The sequence below is a fragment of the Schistocerca serialis genome, chromosome 11, assembly GCF_023864345.2.
Source record: "Schistocerca serialis cubense isolate TAMUIC-IGC-003099 chromosome 11, iqSchSeri2.2, whole genome shotgun sequence".
NCBI classification, from domain to species: domain Eukaryota; kingdom Metazoa; phylum Arthropoda; class Insecta; order Orthoptera; family Acrididae; genus Schistocerca; species Schistocerca serialis.
Window position 1 is genome coordinate 163,029,127 of NC_064648.1, and position 20,149 is coordinate 163,049,275.

The window sequence follows — 20,149 nt, forward strand, 5'->3', positions numbered from 1 at the left end:
AAAACCTCACTCACACATGTGGATACATTCACAAAAATTCCAGTCATTGTCCCAAACTGAAAAGAGCAGTAATGAGAACATTGGTGGGCTTGGCTTAAATAATGTGTCACCAGAGTAGTTGGAGGAACGCTCCAACCATTTAAACACTACTTTCAGAAGAAATGATTAATCTGAGAGAGAGATAAATAGGGCAATAAGTCCATAAAGGTATGGAGCTTCTCATGAAGAAGAAACAAAGATTTACTCCCATTCGTAAAAGCAGTCATGGTTCACATGATCAGAGTACGAGGAATACATAGTATTGATGCAGTGTTTATACCAATTACGAAGGAGCGTGAATGTTTTGAACACTGTAAAGAATGTACGGCCAGCACTTGGCACAGGAGGAATATATAAATTGTCTTGCGTACACAGTCAAGCACACATGTGTAGTGCAAAGAGAAGTAAAGATTTCTTGCTTAAGGAACAGAAGAGCAGTTGTCATCTGCGAAATAGCAATAAATCGGCAGTTGCAGAACATCCACTGGGACCAGGGAAACTAAAAATTCGTCTCTGCGATACGGAACCAATATTACTGTGCTTGAATTTACAGAGAAGGCATTCAAATTCCAAAGCACGAAAGCCACTTTAACGGAAAGAAGAATGAGAGAAATTAGACGAGCTGCTGGCCCCAGTGCTGAATACAGAAACCAGCGCCAAGTGTTCCCCGGCAGAAGCTCGACAACACACGCACTCGTGACTCTGCGCTCTTAAGCAGCCGTGTGATGACATCACAGGGATCCGGACAAACAGTTCAGCTTGTAGAGTTTGTAGAAGTTTCAAACTGCTGCCTGAGCCTTTATAGCCTCTGAAGATGTCTCCAGCATTTGGAGACGAAACGTTAGACACCTTTCCTTTTTTTTTTTTTTTTGAGTCATCAGTCTTCTGATTCTTTTGATGTGGTCCACCACGAATTCCTCTCCTATGCCAACCTCTTCAGCTCAGAGCAGCACTTGCGACCTACGTCCTCAATTATTTGCTGGATGTATTCTCCAATTTCGTACCATGGAAGTCATTCCCTGATGTCTTAGCAGATGTCCTATCATCGTGTCCCTTCCACATATTCCTTTCCTCTTCCATTCTGCGCAGAACCTCCTCATTCCTTACTTTGTAAGTTGACCTAATTTTCAGCATTCGTCTGTAGTACATCATCTCAAATGCTGTGATTCTCTCCTGTTCCGGTTGTCCCACAGTCCATGTTTCTCTACCATTCAAGGCTCTGCTCCAAATGTACATTCTCAGAAAATTCTTCCTCAAATTAAGGCCTATGTTTGATACTAATATACTTCTCTTGGTCAGGAATGCCTTTTACGCAGGTGCATATCTGCTTTCGATGTCCTCCTAGCTCCATCTGTCATCGGTTATTTTGCTGCCTTAGTAGTAGAATTCCTTAATTTGATATACTTCGTGACAATTAATCCTGATGTTTTGTTTATCTCTGTTCTCATTTCTGCTACTTCCAACTCCATTCGTCTTTCTTCCATTTATTCTCAATCCATATTTTGTACTCATTAGACTGTCCATTCCATTCAGTCCATCATGTAATTCTTCTTCACTTTCACTTTCAGGATAGCAATGTCATCAGCGAATCGTATCATTCATGCCCTTTCAACTTGAATTTTAATCCCACTCCTGAACCTTTCTTGTATTTCCATCATTGCTTCATCGATGTACATACTGGAAATACGGGGGAAACACTACATCCCTGCCTATATCCTCTTTAATCCGAGCACCTCATTCTTGGTGATCCATTCTTATTATTCCCTCTTGGCTTTTGTACATATTGTGCTCCCTACAGCTTACCCCCGATTGTTCAGAATTTCTAACACGTCGCGCCATTTTACATTACTCAACGCCTTTTCCAGGTCGACAAATCCTATAAACGTAACTTTATCGTTCTTTAGTCTTGCTTCTATCACCGACAGCAACGTCGGAATTGCCTCTCTGTTGCATTTACCTTTCCTAAGGCCAAACTGATAGTCATCTAACTCATCCTCAATTTTCTTTTCCATTCTCCAATATATTATTCTGGTCAGCAATTTGGATGCATGAGCTGTTAAGCAGGCTGTTCGATAACTGTCGCACTTGTCAGCTCTTGCAGTCTTAGGAATTGTGTGGATGATATTTTTCCGAAAACTAGATGGTATGTCGGCGGTCTCATACATTTTACACACCAACGTGAATAGTCGCTTTGTCGCCAGTTCCCCCTCAATGATTTTAGACACCCTGATGGAAAGTTATCTATCCCTTCTGCCTTATTTGAGCTTAAGTCCTCCAAAGCTCTTTTAAATTCTGATTCTATTACTGGATCTCCTATCTCTTCTAAATCGACTCTTCTTTCTTCTTCTATCGCATCAGACAAATCTTCCCTCCTCATGGAGGCCTTCAATGTACTCTTTCCATATATCCACTTCCTCCTCCTTTTTTGACGGTGAAATTCCCACTGCACTCTTCATGTTAGCACCCTTTGCTAACAATTTCACTCAAGGTTGCTTTGACATTCTTATGCGCTGACTCAGTCCTTCCAACAATCATTTCTTTTTCGATTTCTTCACATTTTTCAGGCAGCCATTTCCTCTTAGCTTTCCTACACATCCTGTCTATTTCATCCCTCAATGACTAGCATTTCTGTATTCCTGAATTTCCCTGAACATTTTTGAACTTCCCTCTTTCATCATGGGTAATAAAATAAATACTTCAGTTACTTATTTTAATTCCCATGGTTTCTTCGCAGTTACTTTCTTTGTACCTATGTTTCTCTTTCCAACTTTTGTTATTGTCATTTTCAGAGATACCCATTCCTCTTCAAGTGGACTGCCTACTGGGATATTCCTTGTTGCTGTATCCATTGCCTTGCAGATCTTCAAGAGTATCTCGTCATTCCTTAGAACTTCTGTAACTGACACATTTACGTATCGATTCTTTCTGACTTATCTCTTAAACTGCAATGTACTGTTTATCATTACTATATTGTGATATGAGTCTATATCTGCTCCTGCGTATGCCTTACAATCCACTATATCTTTTCGGAATCTCTGTCGGACCATGATGTAATCTAACTGTAGTTCCCCATATCACCCAGCCTTTTCCAATTATACATCCTCCTCTTGCGACTAAGAGTATTCGCTATTACTAGCCGAAATTTATTACAGAACTGAGTTAGTCTTTCTTCTCTCTCATTCCCTATCCCAACCCCACATTCTCCAGTAACCATTTCTTCCACGTTTTCCCCTACAACTGCATTCCAGTCGCCCATGAGTATTGGAGTTTCATCTCCCTTTACGTACTGTATTACCCTTTCAGTACCTTCATATACTTTTTCTGTCATCTTAAGCTTCCGACGTCGGCATGTAGTATCTGAACTATCGTTGTCGGTGTTGGTTTGCTGTCGATTGTGATAAGCGTAACTGTATCACTGAACTGTTCACTGTAACACACTCTCTGCTCTACCTTCCTAAAGAATCCTACTCCCGTTATACTGTTTTCTGCTACTGTTGATATTACCATAACAGCAGCCCCAAAATACGACCGTCCCGCCCCACAGCAGAACCCATGGATAGAGACCTGCACCGGTGCCTGGTCACCTACACAGCCTTGTACGACGATCCCCAGTCGACGTTCGAAATCTGTACTCGCCGGTGAACACAAGCCCACTCCACTGATCCAGATTCCGTTTCACGTGTCCCCTTAGGCAATTTCTTCGCACTCCAAGGTCCCAGGTAGTTGTTTATTGTTGTTCGTAGTTGTCGCCTAGTGATCACATTCATCGTGTAGAACTGGCTACTTACTGACTGTGTCGACGAGCCTCCGAGTTGACACCAAACTGAGGGAGTACTTTTACAGACAGAGACTCCAGCAAAACACAAGTGGAACTGAGACCACAGAGTTCTACCTCCATGATACACAGGCAGTCATATGTGCCCCTGGATAGGACCAAAATTTCCTGCAGCTACTTCCTTCATTCCTTGGTGCCTCCCTCTTCCTGTCACTGTCATTTATGCAGCACTGCGCGGACCTGTGAAAGTCGTTTGGTTCTATTCTAAATCAACTGCACTACATTCCTGCAAAAAACTGTGGAGCAAATGTAGACAAACAAAACAACGCTGCAATTTCTCTTGGTTATTGAGCTGTCGCATATTGTGCTAAAGCGTGGGAGAATGGCACTCATACAGTTAAGACGTAAGGAGCCATGTTGACTATTAATGACATTGCTACAACAGCTCCCACTTAGGGGTTGCATGTTCTGTCACATTTTGTCCCTGCTAACCTCACAATCAAGGATGCCAAGGTACTAATTCCTAAGACAGGGTGCAATAAGTATTCAGTCCAACTGAGTAAGGTAGCGCAGTATGGTCTTTCTTGTCACGAAAGATCAAGATTCAGCCTCATCTAGACGGCACAGGAGAGACATGGCAACGTCTTGAAAACGTGGTATTACAGTGGAGGTGCTGCTCGTGACTATGGCGCCCAGGAGCAGACGGTGAGCCATGTTGTGGGGGAGCGGCCACTCCATGCCTTTGAAGGCGGTCTGCCGTGCTTGTCCAATCATAGTTCTGGCTGCATGTTTGTATGCGAATTCTTGTATTTCATCAGAAATGATCAGTTCGCCAGCCTTAATTTACGCCAGAATTCCTGTCTGACACCTCGATTCGTCTCTAATGGGCTGGCGACCTCTATCAATGGGAAACGTAAAAGCTGGAGAGAGGCAAGTTGAGTTTAGTTTTCACTATTCTATTCTACAAAATACAGTCAAGTTTCAGAGTATCATCTGTCACATAAGCTGACTCCATTTTATTTTGAAAGGTTGAACAACATGGAATGGAACATGACAACGCTGCAAGCGGATGATCTCAGGCATCATATCCTGTCCCAGTCCGTGCATGCTGTTCGGCGCATCGCAAGAGCCGTGGTCGGCAGGGTGAGATGTGAGAGGTGGCGTCATCTTCAGTTTAAGTGGAGGAATGAACCTGGTGAGTATATTATTTGGAAGTTCGTTATTGTTAAATAAAGTGTAATGTGCTCATTTAGGTATTCTATAAAAACTCTCGTCGATGCTTATGAACACATGATGATGGAGTTGCACCACATTTGAAAATTCAGTCCTAATGACAGTGCATAAAAATAAAAACATAAGAACTAAATAATAATCACACTGGAGAAAAGAAACAGTTACCTAATCACAACCGATTGCATCTAACAAGAGAAGATCACCAACCTGGTCTGATATACAAAACGCACACTTACCAGGTGTGAGCCCCAGCTGCCTATGTCGCGCGGAGATTTGCGCCACGATTATGACTGTACGCAGTTAAGACCTTCTCACCACATAGCTTTTCAACGCTCGTGTACCACTTGTTTCTGGCACGCTCCGCTGCGTTCGCCCATTGTCGGAGCTCGAACTACTGTGCGGTACGGTGAGTAAGAGGTTCGCGTTTATAGTGCCGGTGAACCGACAAGCGACAGTGTGGCAGCTCCAGGAGCAGTATACAGTGACGGTCAAATTGCCACGTTTAAACGTCAAAGCTCGCGACAGTTGTGACCGGTAAGCGCCGTTATATGTGGCTATTCGACTAACTCTTACACGAGGCAAAAGAAACTCTATGAGCGTTTCTTTGTGCTACTATTTGTACCTTGCGATTTAGTTGCGGCAGTCATACAGAAGACCCGTTAAATGGAGAGAAGAATAGTTGATTGACGTTAGACTATTCTTTATGAGAGGATGGCGGTGACAATGATGACGATACCCTTTCACCACGATCATTGTCGTCAAACAACTTCATTGGCACAATGCGACGGAGACGTAAAATCACCAACTGACTGTTTAGGAAGCTTGCTTTGAAGAAGTAATATTGTCAGATTTCACCTTGCCTCTGTCCGTAACAGAGACCTGTGTGTGTGTGTGTGCATGTGTTTTATGAAAAACTGCTGCAGAATATGTCCTAAAATATTGCTAAACAGTGTTGACAATATATGCGCATGGCATTGAAATACTATCTGCTCATATTGCTTACCCGTTTTTCATGTTAAATAACATGTGTTCTACTCGAAGAACAAAGTTTCGAAGCACATGGGGCAGACGTGACCGGCTCCACACACGTCTTCCCACACTTGCGACGTGAAGCGGGTCTGAGGGCTCTGGACGTCACCCCGCTGCACAGTACTCTGCACTCGTGCATCAGGCAGCTGCAGTGGGGCGCAGCCAGTGGCAGGCAACCTGCACCTACAGAACTGTAAAAACTCTGCACTCAAGACGTCTGAAATGAGTTATATCATAAGTATGGCCATTTATTTTAAGAGAGGGCGGGTGTTTGGTATCTAGGGTTGAGATCTTGCAAGTGTACGTTTTTCTCCTTACAAAAGAAGGTCGAGTTAGTTATGTTTATGTGGAAGGTTAAAAGTAATAAACATGAAGGTTGAGAACACATTTCATTCGATGTCAGATAAGGAGAGATCATGCTGACACAGGAGTAGAGCACACCGCCTCTAGCCTCGACAAGGGCCTGAGTTGGCCGACACAGAGAGTCCACGAGTCTCTCCAGTTGTGTCGTGTTCAGCTGACGTCACTCAACAGGTCCCGTAGAGCCGCCAGACCGCAGGGACGTTGAGACCGCCGCTGTCCACACGCTGGAGCCAGACATTTGCTGTGAGGCTGAGACCGGATGGCTTAGCGGGCATGTCGTGATGCGGCAGGACGGCTGAGTGTTCGGCCGTCCAGCCAGGAGCGTGTCCACGTGGCCCTGTGAACACGGCTGCTGTCTTGGGAGCGTCCCCAGGGCACTCAGCATGAAGGTAGCGCACAGGTCCCGATTAAAAAATCACTATGCGATGTGATGCGATCTAGACTGCTCGCTCACTAAACTTCAGCACAGATCTGAGACACGTGACGTTTTAAGACTCCCGTTCATTGTCGTTGCGATAAAAGTGACAATGCAGGAAGGTACTGTAACTTTTACGAAATTTTTAGACCTTTAATGCCATATACTACAGAGCGTACGGGGATCCACTACACGATGCCAACCCCAGCAAACAGACACTAAGAGTTGCAAGAAACGACAGAGCCCGTGTCCTTAGAAATAGTGTAAAGTGCGTTATAAAAAGTAGCGGAATTTGGCACATTGTGTACATTTATTTACTTCTTTATGCGTTTATTCCACCTGATAAAATTAAGGCATTAGTGCACTCTCTTATATACACTCCTGGAAATTGAAATAAGAACACCGTGAATTCATTGTACCAGGAAGGGGAAACTTTATTGACACATTCCTGGGGTCAGATACATCACATGATCACACTGACAGAACCACAGGCACATAGACACAGGCAACAGAGCACGCACAATGTCGGCACTAGTACAGTGTATATCCACCTTTCGCAGCAATGCAGGCTGCTATTCTCCCATGGAGACGATCGTAGAGATGCTGGATGTAGTCCTGTGGAACGGCTTGCCATGCCATTTCCACCTGGCGCCTCAGTTGGACCAGCGTTCGTGCTGGACGTGCAGACCGCGTGAGACGACGCTTCATCCAGTCTCAAACATGCTCAATGGGGGACAGATCCGGAGATCTTGCTGGCCAGGGTAGTTGACTTACACCTTCTAGAGCACGTTGGGTGGCACGGGATACATTCGGACGTGCATTGTCCTGTTGGAACAGCAAGTTCCCTTGCCGGTCTAGGAATGGTAGAACGATGGGTTCGATGACGGTTTGGATGTACCGTGCACTATTCAGTGTCCCCTCGACGATCACCAGTGGTGTACGGCCAGTGTAGGAGATCGCTCCCCACACCATGATGCCGGATGTTGGCCCTGTGTGCCTCGGTCGTATGCAGTCCTGATTGTGGCGCTCACCTGCACGGCGCCAAACACGCATACGACCATCATTGGCACCAAGGCAGAAGCGACTCTCATCGCTGAAGACGACACGTCTCCATTCGTCCCTCCATTCACGCCTGTCGCGACACCACTGGAGGCGGGCTGCACGATGTTGGGGCGTGAGCGGAAGACGGCCTAACGGTGTGCGGGACCGTAGCCCAGCTTCATGGAGACGGTTGCGAATGGTCCTCGCCGATACCCCAGGAGCAACAGTGCCCCTAATTTGCTGGGAAGTGGCGGTGCGGTCCCCTACGGCACTGCGTAGGATCCTACGGTCTTGGCGTGCATCCGTGCGTCGCTGCGGTCCGGTCCCAGGTCGACGGGCACGTGCACCTTCCGCCGACCACTGGCGACAACATCGATGTACTGTGGAGACCTCACGCCCCACGTGTTGAGCAATTCGGCGGTACGTCCACCCGGCCTCCCGCATGCCCACTATACGCCCTCGCTCAAAGTCCGTCAACTGCACATACGGTTCACGTCCACGCTGTCGCGGCATGCTGCCAGTGTTAAAGACTGCGATGGAGCTCCGTATGCCACGGCAAACTGGCTGACACTGACGGCGGCGGTGCACAAATGCTGCGCAGCTAGCGCCATTCGACGGCCAACACCGCGGTTCCTGGTGTGTCCGCTGTGCCGTGCGTGTGATCATTGCTTGTACAGCCCTCTCGCAGTGTCCGGAGCAAGTATGGTGGGTCTGACACACCGGTGTCAATGTGTTCTTTTTTCCATTTCCAGGACTGTATAACCTGACATCTCAATGGGTCAACATTACGACATGCGAAGGACACGGGCAGCTTACGGTGGTGATAATTATACTACTTCTGCTAACAACAACAACAACAACAACAACAACAGTGGAGACACATAAGAACACACGTTTCTCTTGATGGGACATGCACAACTGTTGATACACATCCCAGTGATAAAATCAACTGCTGATGTACAATTTTGCAACTGTAGCAGGTATTATCACTGATGACAGAAATTAATGTATGGGGTTTCATATATTCCACATGTTATGCTTTATATCAGAATACACATACTACAAAAATTGTAGCTCTGCATCTTCAAGTTGACTTAGATGTAAAACAGTGTAACTGTTTCAAACTGTGGATGCATTACTTTTACATGTTTGTTCACCTTTCTTTTAACAAATTACATAATGATAAAAATATCAAAACTTTACGTACTGCAATTACATAACATTATTGCTTCAGTACAAACAGTCATGATTGCACACAACGTTTGGCCTTGGAGCGGAGTGGAAGAGAGGGGAGTCCCTTTTTCTCTCCCTCTGTCGCTCTTTGTTTTAACTTTGTTTTAACTCGAAACCGTCGGTAGCTATAGAAAACTCTCGCTTCCCCACGGGAGGTAGGCTTCGAAAAGGATGGAGGCACAGGAAAGTTCCATGTGACGTAACGTCCTGGTGAGACTCTTGTTGATACTCGTACTTCTGTATTTATGGGAAGAATTGTCCGATTATCTATGTCTAGAAGTCGAAATCTATCGTTTTGTAAATCCTGCTCTTCGATTGTGTGGCACACCTAGGGCCAGATATAAGCTCAGATGTCAGTTGAATTGCGATCAAGGGTGGATTGAAGTTTAAGAGAATGGTCTGGATGAACAAAATGCGGAAAGGAGTGGGACACAAAAGTGCAAAGCAATCACGAACTTCATTTGAATTTCTCTTGGGCTGTAGATATTACGTTGATGAATACCACACAGGCAGTTCATTTGAACAGAAATGGACACCTATGAAAAGGGCATCGTAGGAATTGGACAAACAAAGATAGATATAAGGAGCTAACGGAAAAGAAACCTTGGGAAACAGAAAAAAACACAGCAATTGATCAGCAAATCATTGGCGAAAGTGTCAACCAAGAATTATTGATGTTGGCGTCTAGAATATACGAGAATGGCGCTATAGCATTAGATACAACCCTGAAGATATAAGCAGATAGTTGCGAGGCCTACCGCACAATGAGCATAACACCTCATGTATGGAATTTGTCGACAGGAATAATATATACAGAGGAATGGAAAAGATAATAGAGGATATGATAGATGACGATCATTTTGACTGTCAGAAGGCTAATAGCACAAGAGGGCGGCACGTCTGACATTGTAACTGATGCGGGAAGCAAAACTTGGGAAATAAAATGGACACATTCATAGGCCCTGAAAGGAAAAGCATCCGGAAATGTAAAATTTTGCAAAATGTTCGGAATATTGAGAAAAATAAGAGTAAGTTGCAAAGAAAGACGGGTAATACGTACAAGAACCAAGAGGAAACAATAAGGTTGCATGACCAAGAACAAAATACTGTCCCATCTTCCTACCAAAGCGTTTGGTATGTTCCATTCTTCACCGATACTCCTGAGAACCTAATCATTTTTTCTTTTACCAGTCCATCTAATTTTCGACATTCTTCTCTAGCACCACATCTCAAACGCTTCGATTCTCTTCCGTCCCGGTTTTCCCACTGTCCATGTTTCACTTTCACAGAATACTGTGCTCAAAACTTAAGGCGTAGATTTTGGGAAAGTCGCCCAGAACTGTGGGTCAGGGGAAACTTACTGTACGAGATGAGAAGGGAAGACTAATTGTTAAAGGACTGCATCGGACGAGATTTGAAAACCTAAGAGCTTAAGACAAGGTGATATGCACGACAGAGATTACTGCTAAAACATTGATCACAAGTTATTAAGAGTGAGAAGGTAAACACATTGTACATAACAGAGGTGGGATGGGGCGGTGAAAAATAGATGGGAATGACATTGAAAGATGCAGGAAACTGAAACGGAGTGAATCAAAGAGTGGTTACAGTGATAAAAAGCTGGATGGCGAGAACCAAGGACACGTTGTAGAGTTAGTTCTCACCTACGGAGTCCTGAGATACTGGTGCCTGGGGGAGGAATCCAGGTGGTGAAACAGGCGCTGGTGTCACGAATGTCACGTCGTAGACCATGCTCTGCAACAGGATATTGTGAGTTACCAGTATATACCCTCAGCCTATGCCCATTCATCCTAATTGATAATGTGATGGTAGTCATGCCTATGTTGAAGGCTAAACAGTGTTTACGCAGTAGCTGGAATATGACTTGTATCTTTTCGCAGCTGGCTCTCCCTTTGATAGAATATGTTTTGCCAGTTACAGGGCTATTATAGGAGGACACACTCTTGTTAACTCGAGATCAATGTTTTAGCAGTAACCTCTGTCTTGTATATTAACCTATCTTACACCTTTAAGCTCCCTGGATGCGGTCCCCAACATTCCTTCTCATCTTGTACGGTAAGTCTCCTCTTACCCGCGGTTCTGGGTGATTTTCCCAAAATCTACCCCTTTTCCCCCTTTTCCTAGACCTGTCCAGTCCTTTTCCTTAACCCTTCTTTTCCGTTTCAAACCTTTTACCTGCAGAAGGAGCCACTGGCTCCGAAAGCTTGCCAATCACAACAGTTTCTATGTGTGTTCTGCCGCTGCTTCGTGAGTCGATTCTTTTATCTATCCTATTAAATAATTTTATCAATGATTCTTTGATTTCGTTGTCACAAAACTGACAGTTGATGTTAGTTGACTTCGTTTGGCCGTGAACATCCTCTTTGAATATTCTTCTCTACTCTTCATGTTCTCTTTCATTTTTCCATTATGAGTTAGTTTGTCCTCGGTTAAAATGGCTCTGAGCACTATGGGACTCAACTTCTGAGGTCATTAGTCCCCTAGAACTTAGAACTAGTTAAACCTAACTAACCTAAGGACATCACACACATCCATGCCCGAGGCAAGATTCGAACCTGCGACCGTAGCAGTCTCGCGGTTCCAGACTGCACCGCCTAGAACCGCACGGCCACTTGAACCGGCTACTATGTCCTCAAGGTAGCAGAATTCTTTCAGTTCGTCTTGATCCTCGTCTACAATTCTGACAAGTTGAACACTGATCTGATTTCTGCTAGACATCATTAATTTAATCTTTCTTTGGTTTAGTCTTAATTCATAGAGTCTACCCATTAGATTGTTCATTCTACTCAACATCTCCTACTGTTACCTCTGACTTCCATTGAGAACAGCAATGACCTCAGCTATTCCTGTCACTGATAACCTTTCAACATGAATTTTAATTCCATTTCTGAACCCCATTTTTAATTCCATCATTGCTTCTTCGATGTACAGATTGAATCGTAGGGGCGATTAGATGTATGTCTTTTACCTTTCTTAACCTAATCTGTTTGTTATTGGTCTTCCTACTTTATCCTCTTGTTTGATGTACAAATTGCACGTAACCCTTCTTTCCCTAGAGGTTACACCCATTTTCCTTACAGTTTCGGAAATCCTGCAACATTTTAAATTATCGTACGATTTTTATCTAACTACAAATCCTACGGACATGCCTAGATTTTCCTTAAGTCTCGCTTTAATCATCAATCGCCAACTGAGAAGTCCTTCGCTGATGCCTTTATCTTTCCTAAAACCAAATTGATCGTCATCTAGCACTTCCTCAATCTACTTTTTCCTCTTATACACATATTCTTGTCAGCAACTTGAGTGTGAGAGCTCTTTAGGTAATTGTGCGGATGTCCTCGCACTTATGTGTCCTTGAACATACAGAACTATGTGAATGATATTTTCAAGAGATACTGATTGTTTATCTGGAGAACCAGTTTGAATAATAATTTGGCTTCCAAATTTTCGACATTCCTAAGAACTGTTCCATATGCCTTCCACATGATTTGATCGCGAGTCTTCCTGACCCCTGTTTGTTTCTGTGGGCTGGGGAGGTAGGCCCCTCGACGGCCGCTGCTTCCCGTGACGTCTCACGAGGCCACCTGAGGACAGAGCAGCGTCGACCTGACCGCCACAGGCAAAAGCGACTCTCGCCGCTGAACACCACAGAACGCCCTACACTATGCTGCTTGTGGTAGCCACAGATCTCAACCCAGGTTACACCGGTCTGTCTGTGATGGCTGGTGAACTTCTCCCAACCCGTTGCTATACATTCTGCAGTCGTTGCCCTACAGCCAGATGCCAGTGTAATGTGTCGGTACGATGCTCTCAAGTCCCTCATGCCGATGATTCGTTTTTTTTACAAAGTCATTAGGATGCACGTTCTTTGGACTTTCTCTTTTGCGATTTGCGCTGAGTAATTCCAATAGCATTAGGAACAGAACAAACATCGTGTACACACATCATTCTCCATCTGTAGCGATGTCTTTTTTGTACTGAAAATAGGCTCGCATAACAACGAAATGCCAAAAATCTGGCACGGGCATAAAAATAATGCAGTATTTTTCTTAAAGGCGTTGTGTCTGCCATTAACTGTAACATTATTTGTTTTCACGACTACATTTTCGATCCTGTGCCCTTTATACAGGTATACAGCAATAACCGAAATGTGAAGTGCAGATGGCATGTACAGAACGCCACTATCCTCCCACACATGAGGCAGTTATATTACAAAAAATGCTAAAAACAGCACATCACTTGCATCGGGCCACTGGAGGTGTCAAAATTTACAAATCTTCTGACGTGTGTATATCTCACTGTTGTCTCTGCATGCTGAGTCTCCTAACTGCGAGTGTACATCAACTTTACATGAGCGTAAGGATCATAGCAATGGCATAAGGTAAATTTATTGTTACTGATGTTAACATCACTAACATGAATCCCCTCTAACCACTGTTCATGTTGTTCATATGACAACTGAGGCGGTTGGTAGGGAACATATTCACAAGTCGTTTCTTCTTTACCCTTAGCAGTGATTGTACATCCCACAATAAAGGTTTTATACCAGAGTATCTTAATATCGTGTTTACATTTGTTAACAAAATTTGGCATTCTGTTTACGATACAAGCATTTCGCGTAAAGAAAAAACATAAGACATTTCTTTATTGTGATAGTGCGTAATAGTACATATGGTATCCATCGTCAAAGGCTTACAGTAGCTTGGCTGCTCATAAAAACATGGCAGTAATAATCATATATATATATATATATATATATATATATATATATATATATATATATATATATATATAATTTTACATGTGTATTCTTTGTACCACAGTAACATCACAAAGGTATAAATCGCATTCACAACAACTTTCGTACATGAATTGATCCGGTGGACAAATAAAAAGAAAAAGGAGTACAAAAAAAGAGATAAAAACATGTGATGGGATACATGTCACATATTACAGAACATTATGTGTATCATCATGTAATTGTAAAATGTACTGTTAATATGTAAGGTACTGTAGCAGTACAAATGTAGTCATACATTTCCATGCTCCTTAGAAAGTTTAGGCCGAGAATGGCTTTTTCAGCTGCACTTGCAAAACACCTTATTCAATTTTTTACTGAATTACTAAAATATATTACTTATGTTAAAATAAATACATCCTAAATATAAAAACGTTTATGAGTGGACATAATTCTTCCTCATTTCCATACATATCATACAACTCACGGGAAACATAGTAAAGACTACTCATATTATAAAACCAGCATAGACACGATTCTGTGCAAATCGTTACGTCCTATGCTTGTCAGTAAGTCAAAGTCAAATAGCCAAACTATACATTCTCATTTATGTTACTTTCTATTATTAGCACGTAAAACTGACTGGAATTTATCTCGAGGTCTCTTATTTCTTAAATCTGTCTTATTGTTGGGCAAGCTGTGTGGGTGATTTTTGAAATAGTTGTATATTTCCACTTCTTCAGGTATTTTGATACTTCTACCCTTAGGTTAATTTTTATTACCGGATCTACGTTAGGTGATGGTACTCTCTCTTTGTTGATGTGCTCTTTAAATTTGTCGCTGGAATATGAGCTTTGTAACGTCCGGTCAAGGTGTCCGTGCTGTAACTCATACGATTACTGACATTGCATATTGATCTAGTTTCAAAAGGTAAATGCTACCTGCTTACACTTTGTGGGTGCAGAAAGTGAAAGCTGTGCTTCCTACAGAAGTCTGATCCACTGGCTTGTTCACCAGTCCGTCGTCTCCCGTCTTGTGCAAGACTGCAGGCCCAGGCGGCTGTTTTGCGGGAACGACTCTCCAGCTACTGGCGGGACTCGGTGCAGCTGCTCTCACTCGGTGCGACGCACGCCTCACAGCTGTTGGTTCCCCTCGCATTCAAAAGTATGGTAAGTGGAGTTTTTTCCTCCTCTTATAAACTGTATTATACGTACAGGGGGTGAGAAAATGACACACACCACCTGGTCAGTTCTTGGGGAGTGTTTCCCAGTTTACCTTCTTCACACTGTAGCTATCTTTGGCTCTCCAGTTCTAATACTAACCATCTGGAAGAATTCTGAACCAACCTCTACTTCTGTGAGCCTTTTGGGGCTATGATACAGGGAGGCTAAGCTCGGAATGGTTAGAGATCGAAGAAAATCGTCTGTATCTTTCTTTTCTCGTATTTGCTAGCTACTTCTTTAACAGATTCAGATAACTTTGCACCCAATCCTGCTTTACAAGCTGAAGCATGTTAGCTTCATATTTAGTGGAGAGTGGTCTAGAGTCTCAGTGTAGCATTTCAAGTCTCCATCGGCATCTTCTCTTCCTAAGAATCTCTACTCCATATGGAAGGCCTATAAAATTACTTCCCTCAACATGGAGGTTCGTCAACTTCAAATCTCGTAATGAACCTGTATACATACCACATAATTCATACATTTCGACACAACTGTTCAGAGTCTTCCAACCTTAACATTCACGTGACCATTTCCCACGACTCCATGGCCAGACGATAGCGCAGCTGACACTTGTGGCTCGACGCCATTGGTGGCCCCCTGTGCTCACCACTGCCAGCCAGCACTGTCCGTGTGACACGGCAATGCCCCAGCCGCCGCAACCACAGAGGACGCGCGTCAATAACGAAAACCTGCAGCTGGGGTCCACCAGTTAGCGCGTCTTGCGTCTGCGAGTGGCTTTGTTAAAGGCACTGTGCTACTACAGTCACAACCAGAACATTTTATGAATATGTCAAGGCCAATGAAAATCTCTGTCAGACTAACCTGAAACCGGATGCTGCTTTCTGAGAGCATCCATCTCAGTCGTTAGCCTTTCTGCACGTGTCTCGTGGCCTAACTCGAACCATTAACGAGTCTGAATTCTCTGTCTATGATTTATGAACACTACCACCAGTGATTTTCCCACTACCGAGAATAACAGCTATGTGGTCCTAACACATACACTGGACTCGCATTCGGGAGGACGACGGTTCAATCCCGTGTCCGGCCATTCTGATTTAGGGCACGGCCGACTTCCTTCCACATCCTTCCCTAATCCGATGAGACCGATGACCTCGCTGTCTGGTCTCCTTCCCCAAACAACTCAACCTTAACACATAGAATGGCCACTGTGCATTATGACTGTTTGGATTCTGACAGTAGTATACATGGCAAGTAAAAGGACGCAGTATGATCTGTGTCTTTGTGTGACTTTTGGTGGCCAATGTAGCAACGTGCCAGTCCCTAAAGTATCGTGTGAGCCTCAATTTCGATCGTTTGAGAAGAGAATTAGGCGATACCTGTTTTAGTGAACTGAAAAGGTTCTGAGTAGATTAAGTCTTTTTCTTATAAATATTACGGATGTTTGCTGGATGGTAATTTCAAATATTGATAGTTGCGGGTTCCGCATTTAAGAATGGTTTCTGCCGACATCGTGTCATGTCCTGTCATTGCATCTTGTTTTCGTTACCATCATCCAAGCATTTCACTGCAGGAAAGCCAATTTACCTGATACGTATCCAATATTTTGTAGAGTTAGTACCTCACAGTTTGCGAGAATGTTTAAAGGACGACTTCTTTATTACATTTGCGGTGCAGATACGCTTCGTTCATCATACACTGCACCTGCTTAGGAAAAGTGTAATTGCGAAAAGTTATTCCGTGAAACCAATGTTGTACACATAGTTTCGATATAAAGACACACTTTGCTTTCTGAATGAAACTTGAGTCTTCAGACAGCTGCAGCAGTCTTGAGGTATTCGTATTCGAGATAATTCCTCTCGTGGATCTTCACTACAGCCCTGCAGAGTAGTACGGCAGGGCGTGCTGTGGCCCAGGTAAGGACGCAGCTCACGATTTTGACCCTGTGCCCCTGGTAACTGGGCTCTCACATAATACTGTGCACAAATATGTATGTATGTATGGTCAGAATAGTTCAAATGGCTCTGGGCACTATGGGACTTAACTTCTGAGGTCATCAGTCCCCTAGAACTTAGAACTACTTAAACCTAACTAACCTAAGGACATGACACACATCCATGCCAGAGGCAGGATTCGAACCTGCGACCGTAGCAGTCGCGCGGTTCCAGACTGAAGCGTTTAGAACCGCTCGGCCACACCAGCCGGCATAGATTAGGTCTAGATGGCAGAAAGCGCAGTGGCGCCATGGCAAGGACGACGGATTCAGCGTATTGGAAGGTGTCGATTCAAAAGTGTGCACCACCTTCCAATTCACTGCTCCTGCACAGCGATGGAAATTCTGCATTTTATTTCTCGTTTTCTGTACTGCTTATCGACGTACGGGTAAGAGTCGACTGCAGCCACGTGTCACCACTACAGTGATTTTGGGTTTGTCCGTACGCCGGGCCCCCTACTGTGTGGACTCGGCCCGTGTCCCCCGCTGGCCTCCCACGCCCTGTGTTGCTGTGACGCCCACAGCCGGGCTGGCGGAAACTGGAAGCGGCTCAGAACACAAATGGGATGTAGGCTGCCCGCTGACCGCTAACCGCACGCTGTCACAGCGAGGACGTGACGCACGTCCCACACACACACACACACACACACACACACACACACACACGTAAACGCGTGCCGTATTCCTGGCGCACATCCGCAAAGATATAAAATACTTTCTTTACATGCATACATATTGTACATGTTCCACACGAAATTCTCTCTCTCTCTCTCTCTCTCTCTCTCTCTCTCTCACACACACACACACACACACACACACACACACACACACGCACACACACATGGACGCACGCAGTGTGCAATGAAACATCCATAATCTCAAACATGCAGTCAGAAACTGTGAGAAACAGCTCATCAAACTATTCCACACATACCCAGTCACGTGGAGCACCTTTTTACCTTTTTACTAACAAATAAACCCACCCAGACACGTCAGTAAATAGTCTGGGTGCAGCAGATTTCCACACCTATGCCCCCCGATGAACCACTTGTGATCGTGATAGGACACCCCTGCTTCCAGCTGGAATTGCAGTATATACCTCAGTATATAACCTCGGTCGAAATGTCTCCTGATAAGCATTTGTGGCGCAGCGCCAATGCCCTAGAGGAGGCACCTGTTGAAGTCCCTGAACCTGAAAGTCTTTCAGGCTGTGCAAATCACCGTGTCTGTCATGCAGACTTGTGGGATAGTCCAGCTCTACCTCTAGGACATATCCCTCAACAGCACCAGCAGCCACATATTTGATCTCTTTCCTCAGTCTGGTGATTTCCCCTTTGGACATCCATGAGAGCCCTTGAAAAGGTACACTTTGTTGCATGGTTTGCATTGAGAGACAGTTTACATCCAGGTAAAGGATGAAACTGAAATCGTCAGACAACCTGTACTCCCCCTCAATTATTTGCAAGTTATTTGCCTTGACATACCTGCGCACACATTGGCAAAGTCACTTGTGGACCGCATGTTCCAGGAAGACATGCATCTCAAGAATTCGCTGCTGGCTTGTGTCTTTCTTACCACGGCATCCCACGAAATCTCAGCCATATGCTACAGAACTTCTCGAAGATGTTGCCGGTCAGATGTACATGGTGTTCATCATTTTACATGTTCTGATAAATCAGAGATGCCGAAGTCCTGCTGTTCATTCACCAAGTGCCCGTTCTTTCCATTCATTATGGAAATGCCTCTTAGTTTACTAGAGAGTCCAGATATTCGTATGGAAAGACCGCTTCTCCGTCACAAGTTGAAACTCTTGAAACTCTACATCATCGAGATAAGTGGCTCCCTTACCTAAGAATAGCTTCAGGACGCGTTGGTTCAGCAAATTTCTGAAGCGACGTGAGCATGAAGCGTTGTGAATCCAGGAAGTGGTGTGATCCTCTGTGAAGCGGCATGTATCTGTCAACGGTGTCAACAATGACACTGGTCCTATCATCCTACTACCCAGACTCGTCAAAGTGCTGAACTAGAAAGTGGGCATCATGCTCACCTAAATTGTGGAAAAGATGGCTGTGTGCTGTGGCAGTTGGTACTTAAGGTTACACGGGTTGTCGGCTGCACTCTGGTACTTCCCCGTTACGTGGCCACAGTCTCTACAGGGAGCTTCCTCACTGCTGTCCAGTCACAGCCCCCAGGTATAACGATCAGCTGCCTGCTTGTACAGTGCATCATGCTCCTTCACGTTGGTCATGAGGACGTTTTCACTATAAATGTTATAAACATCCCGGACAAGACTTTCAAGCTCAGTGAGCAACCATCTCGCACTAATCCCTTGACATAAGATTTTAATTTTAGAGTTATACGTGCACAGAACTTGATGGGTAGCCACATGTCACAATCATCATTTTGTGGCAGTGATACAGGAGGCAGAGACACCACGTTCACACTGTACCACAGGAACTAGGAGGCGCTCTAAATCGACGTAAACGACGAAGGGACAGAAGTGTTGGTGAGAGGCATTCTTAAACTTCTAGAACCGTTTATCCTTGATAAGCATTTCCACACCTATTGTTTCCTGGCTCTAGCAGTCAATCAGGTGTCTTTCAACATACATGCTCTTGGTAAACGAGACATCCACAGCAAAAATGTCTTGCACCTTTTCTGTTTTCATTTCAGAGGAACGTAGGTGGGACATGCATTTGATCCAAACGCTGTGTTGCTTATCGCCTTCAGAGATTAGCAGCAGGTCTACACTTTTTGGATGTTTCTCAGCTAATATGGACAAGAAGAAGGGACCACCTAATTTACGCTTGACTTCTTTGTCGATGTGCCACACAGTGTGTTAATGTTTGTCTTCTCCTTATGGCTTTCCAACATATACGAGAAATTAGATCGTCAGTGGACATCTGGTGTTTGTTGTGTATCTGTATGCCCTGTATTTTTAGGGTAATTTCTATCGCTAGCGAGAAGCAACCATGGAAATCAATTTAAATTCCTCTCATCATGATTCTGGGCATTAGGACATGCTTTTTTTAGCAATGTATACTTTTAAAGAGAGATGTAACTGGACCCCACAATAAGTTGATCAAAACCT

The 20,149-nt window shown here is 44.2% G+C and overlaps 1 protein-coding gene across 1 annotated transcript in view; it reads left to right on the plus strand.

Annotated features, from left to right (window-relative positions):
- Positions 1–20,149, plus strand: part of LOC126426583 (uncharacterized) — a 69,471-nt gene that overhangs the window by 23,793 nt on the left and 25,529 nt on the right. The window contains exons 3-4 of the mRNA XM_050088479.1: positions 4,843–5,009; positions 14,905–15,056. Of these exons, the coding sequence (XP_049944436.1) occupies positions 4,843–5,009; positions 14,905–15,056 (319 nt within the window). The remainder of the gene's footprint in view (positions 1–4,842; positions 5,010–14,904; positions 15,057–20,149) is intronic.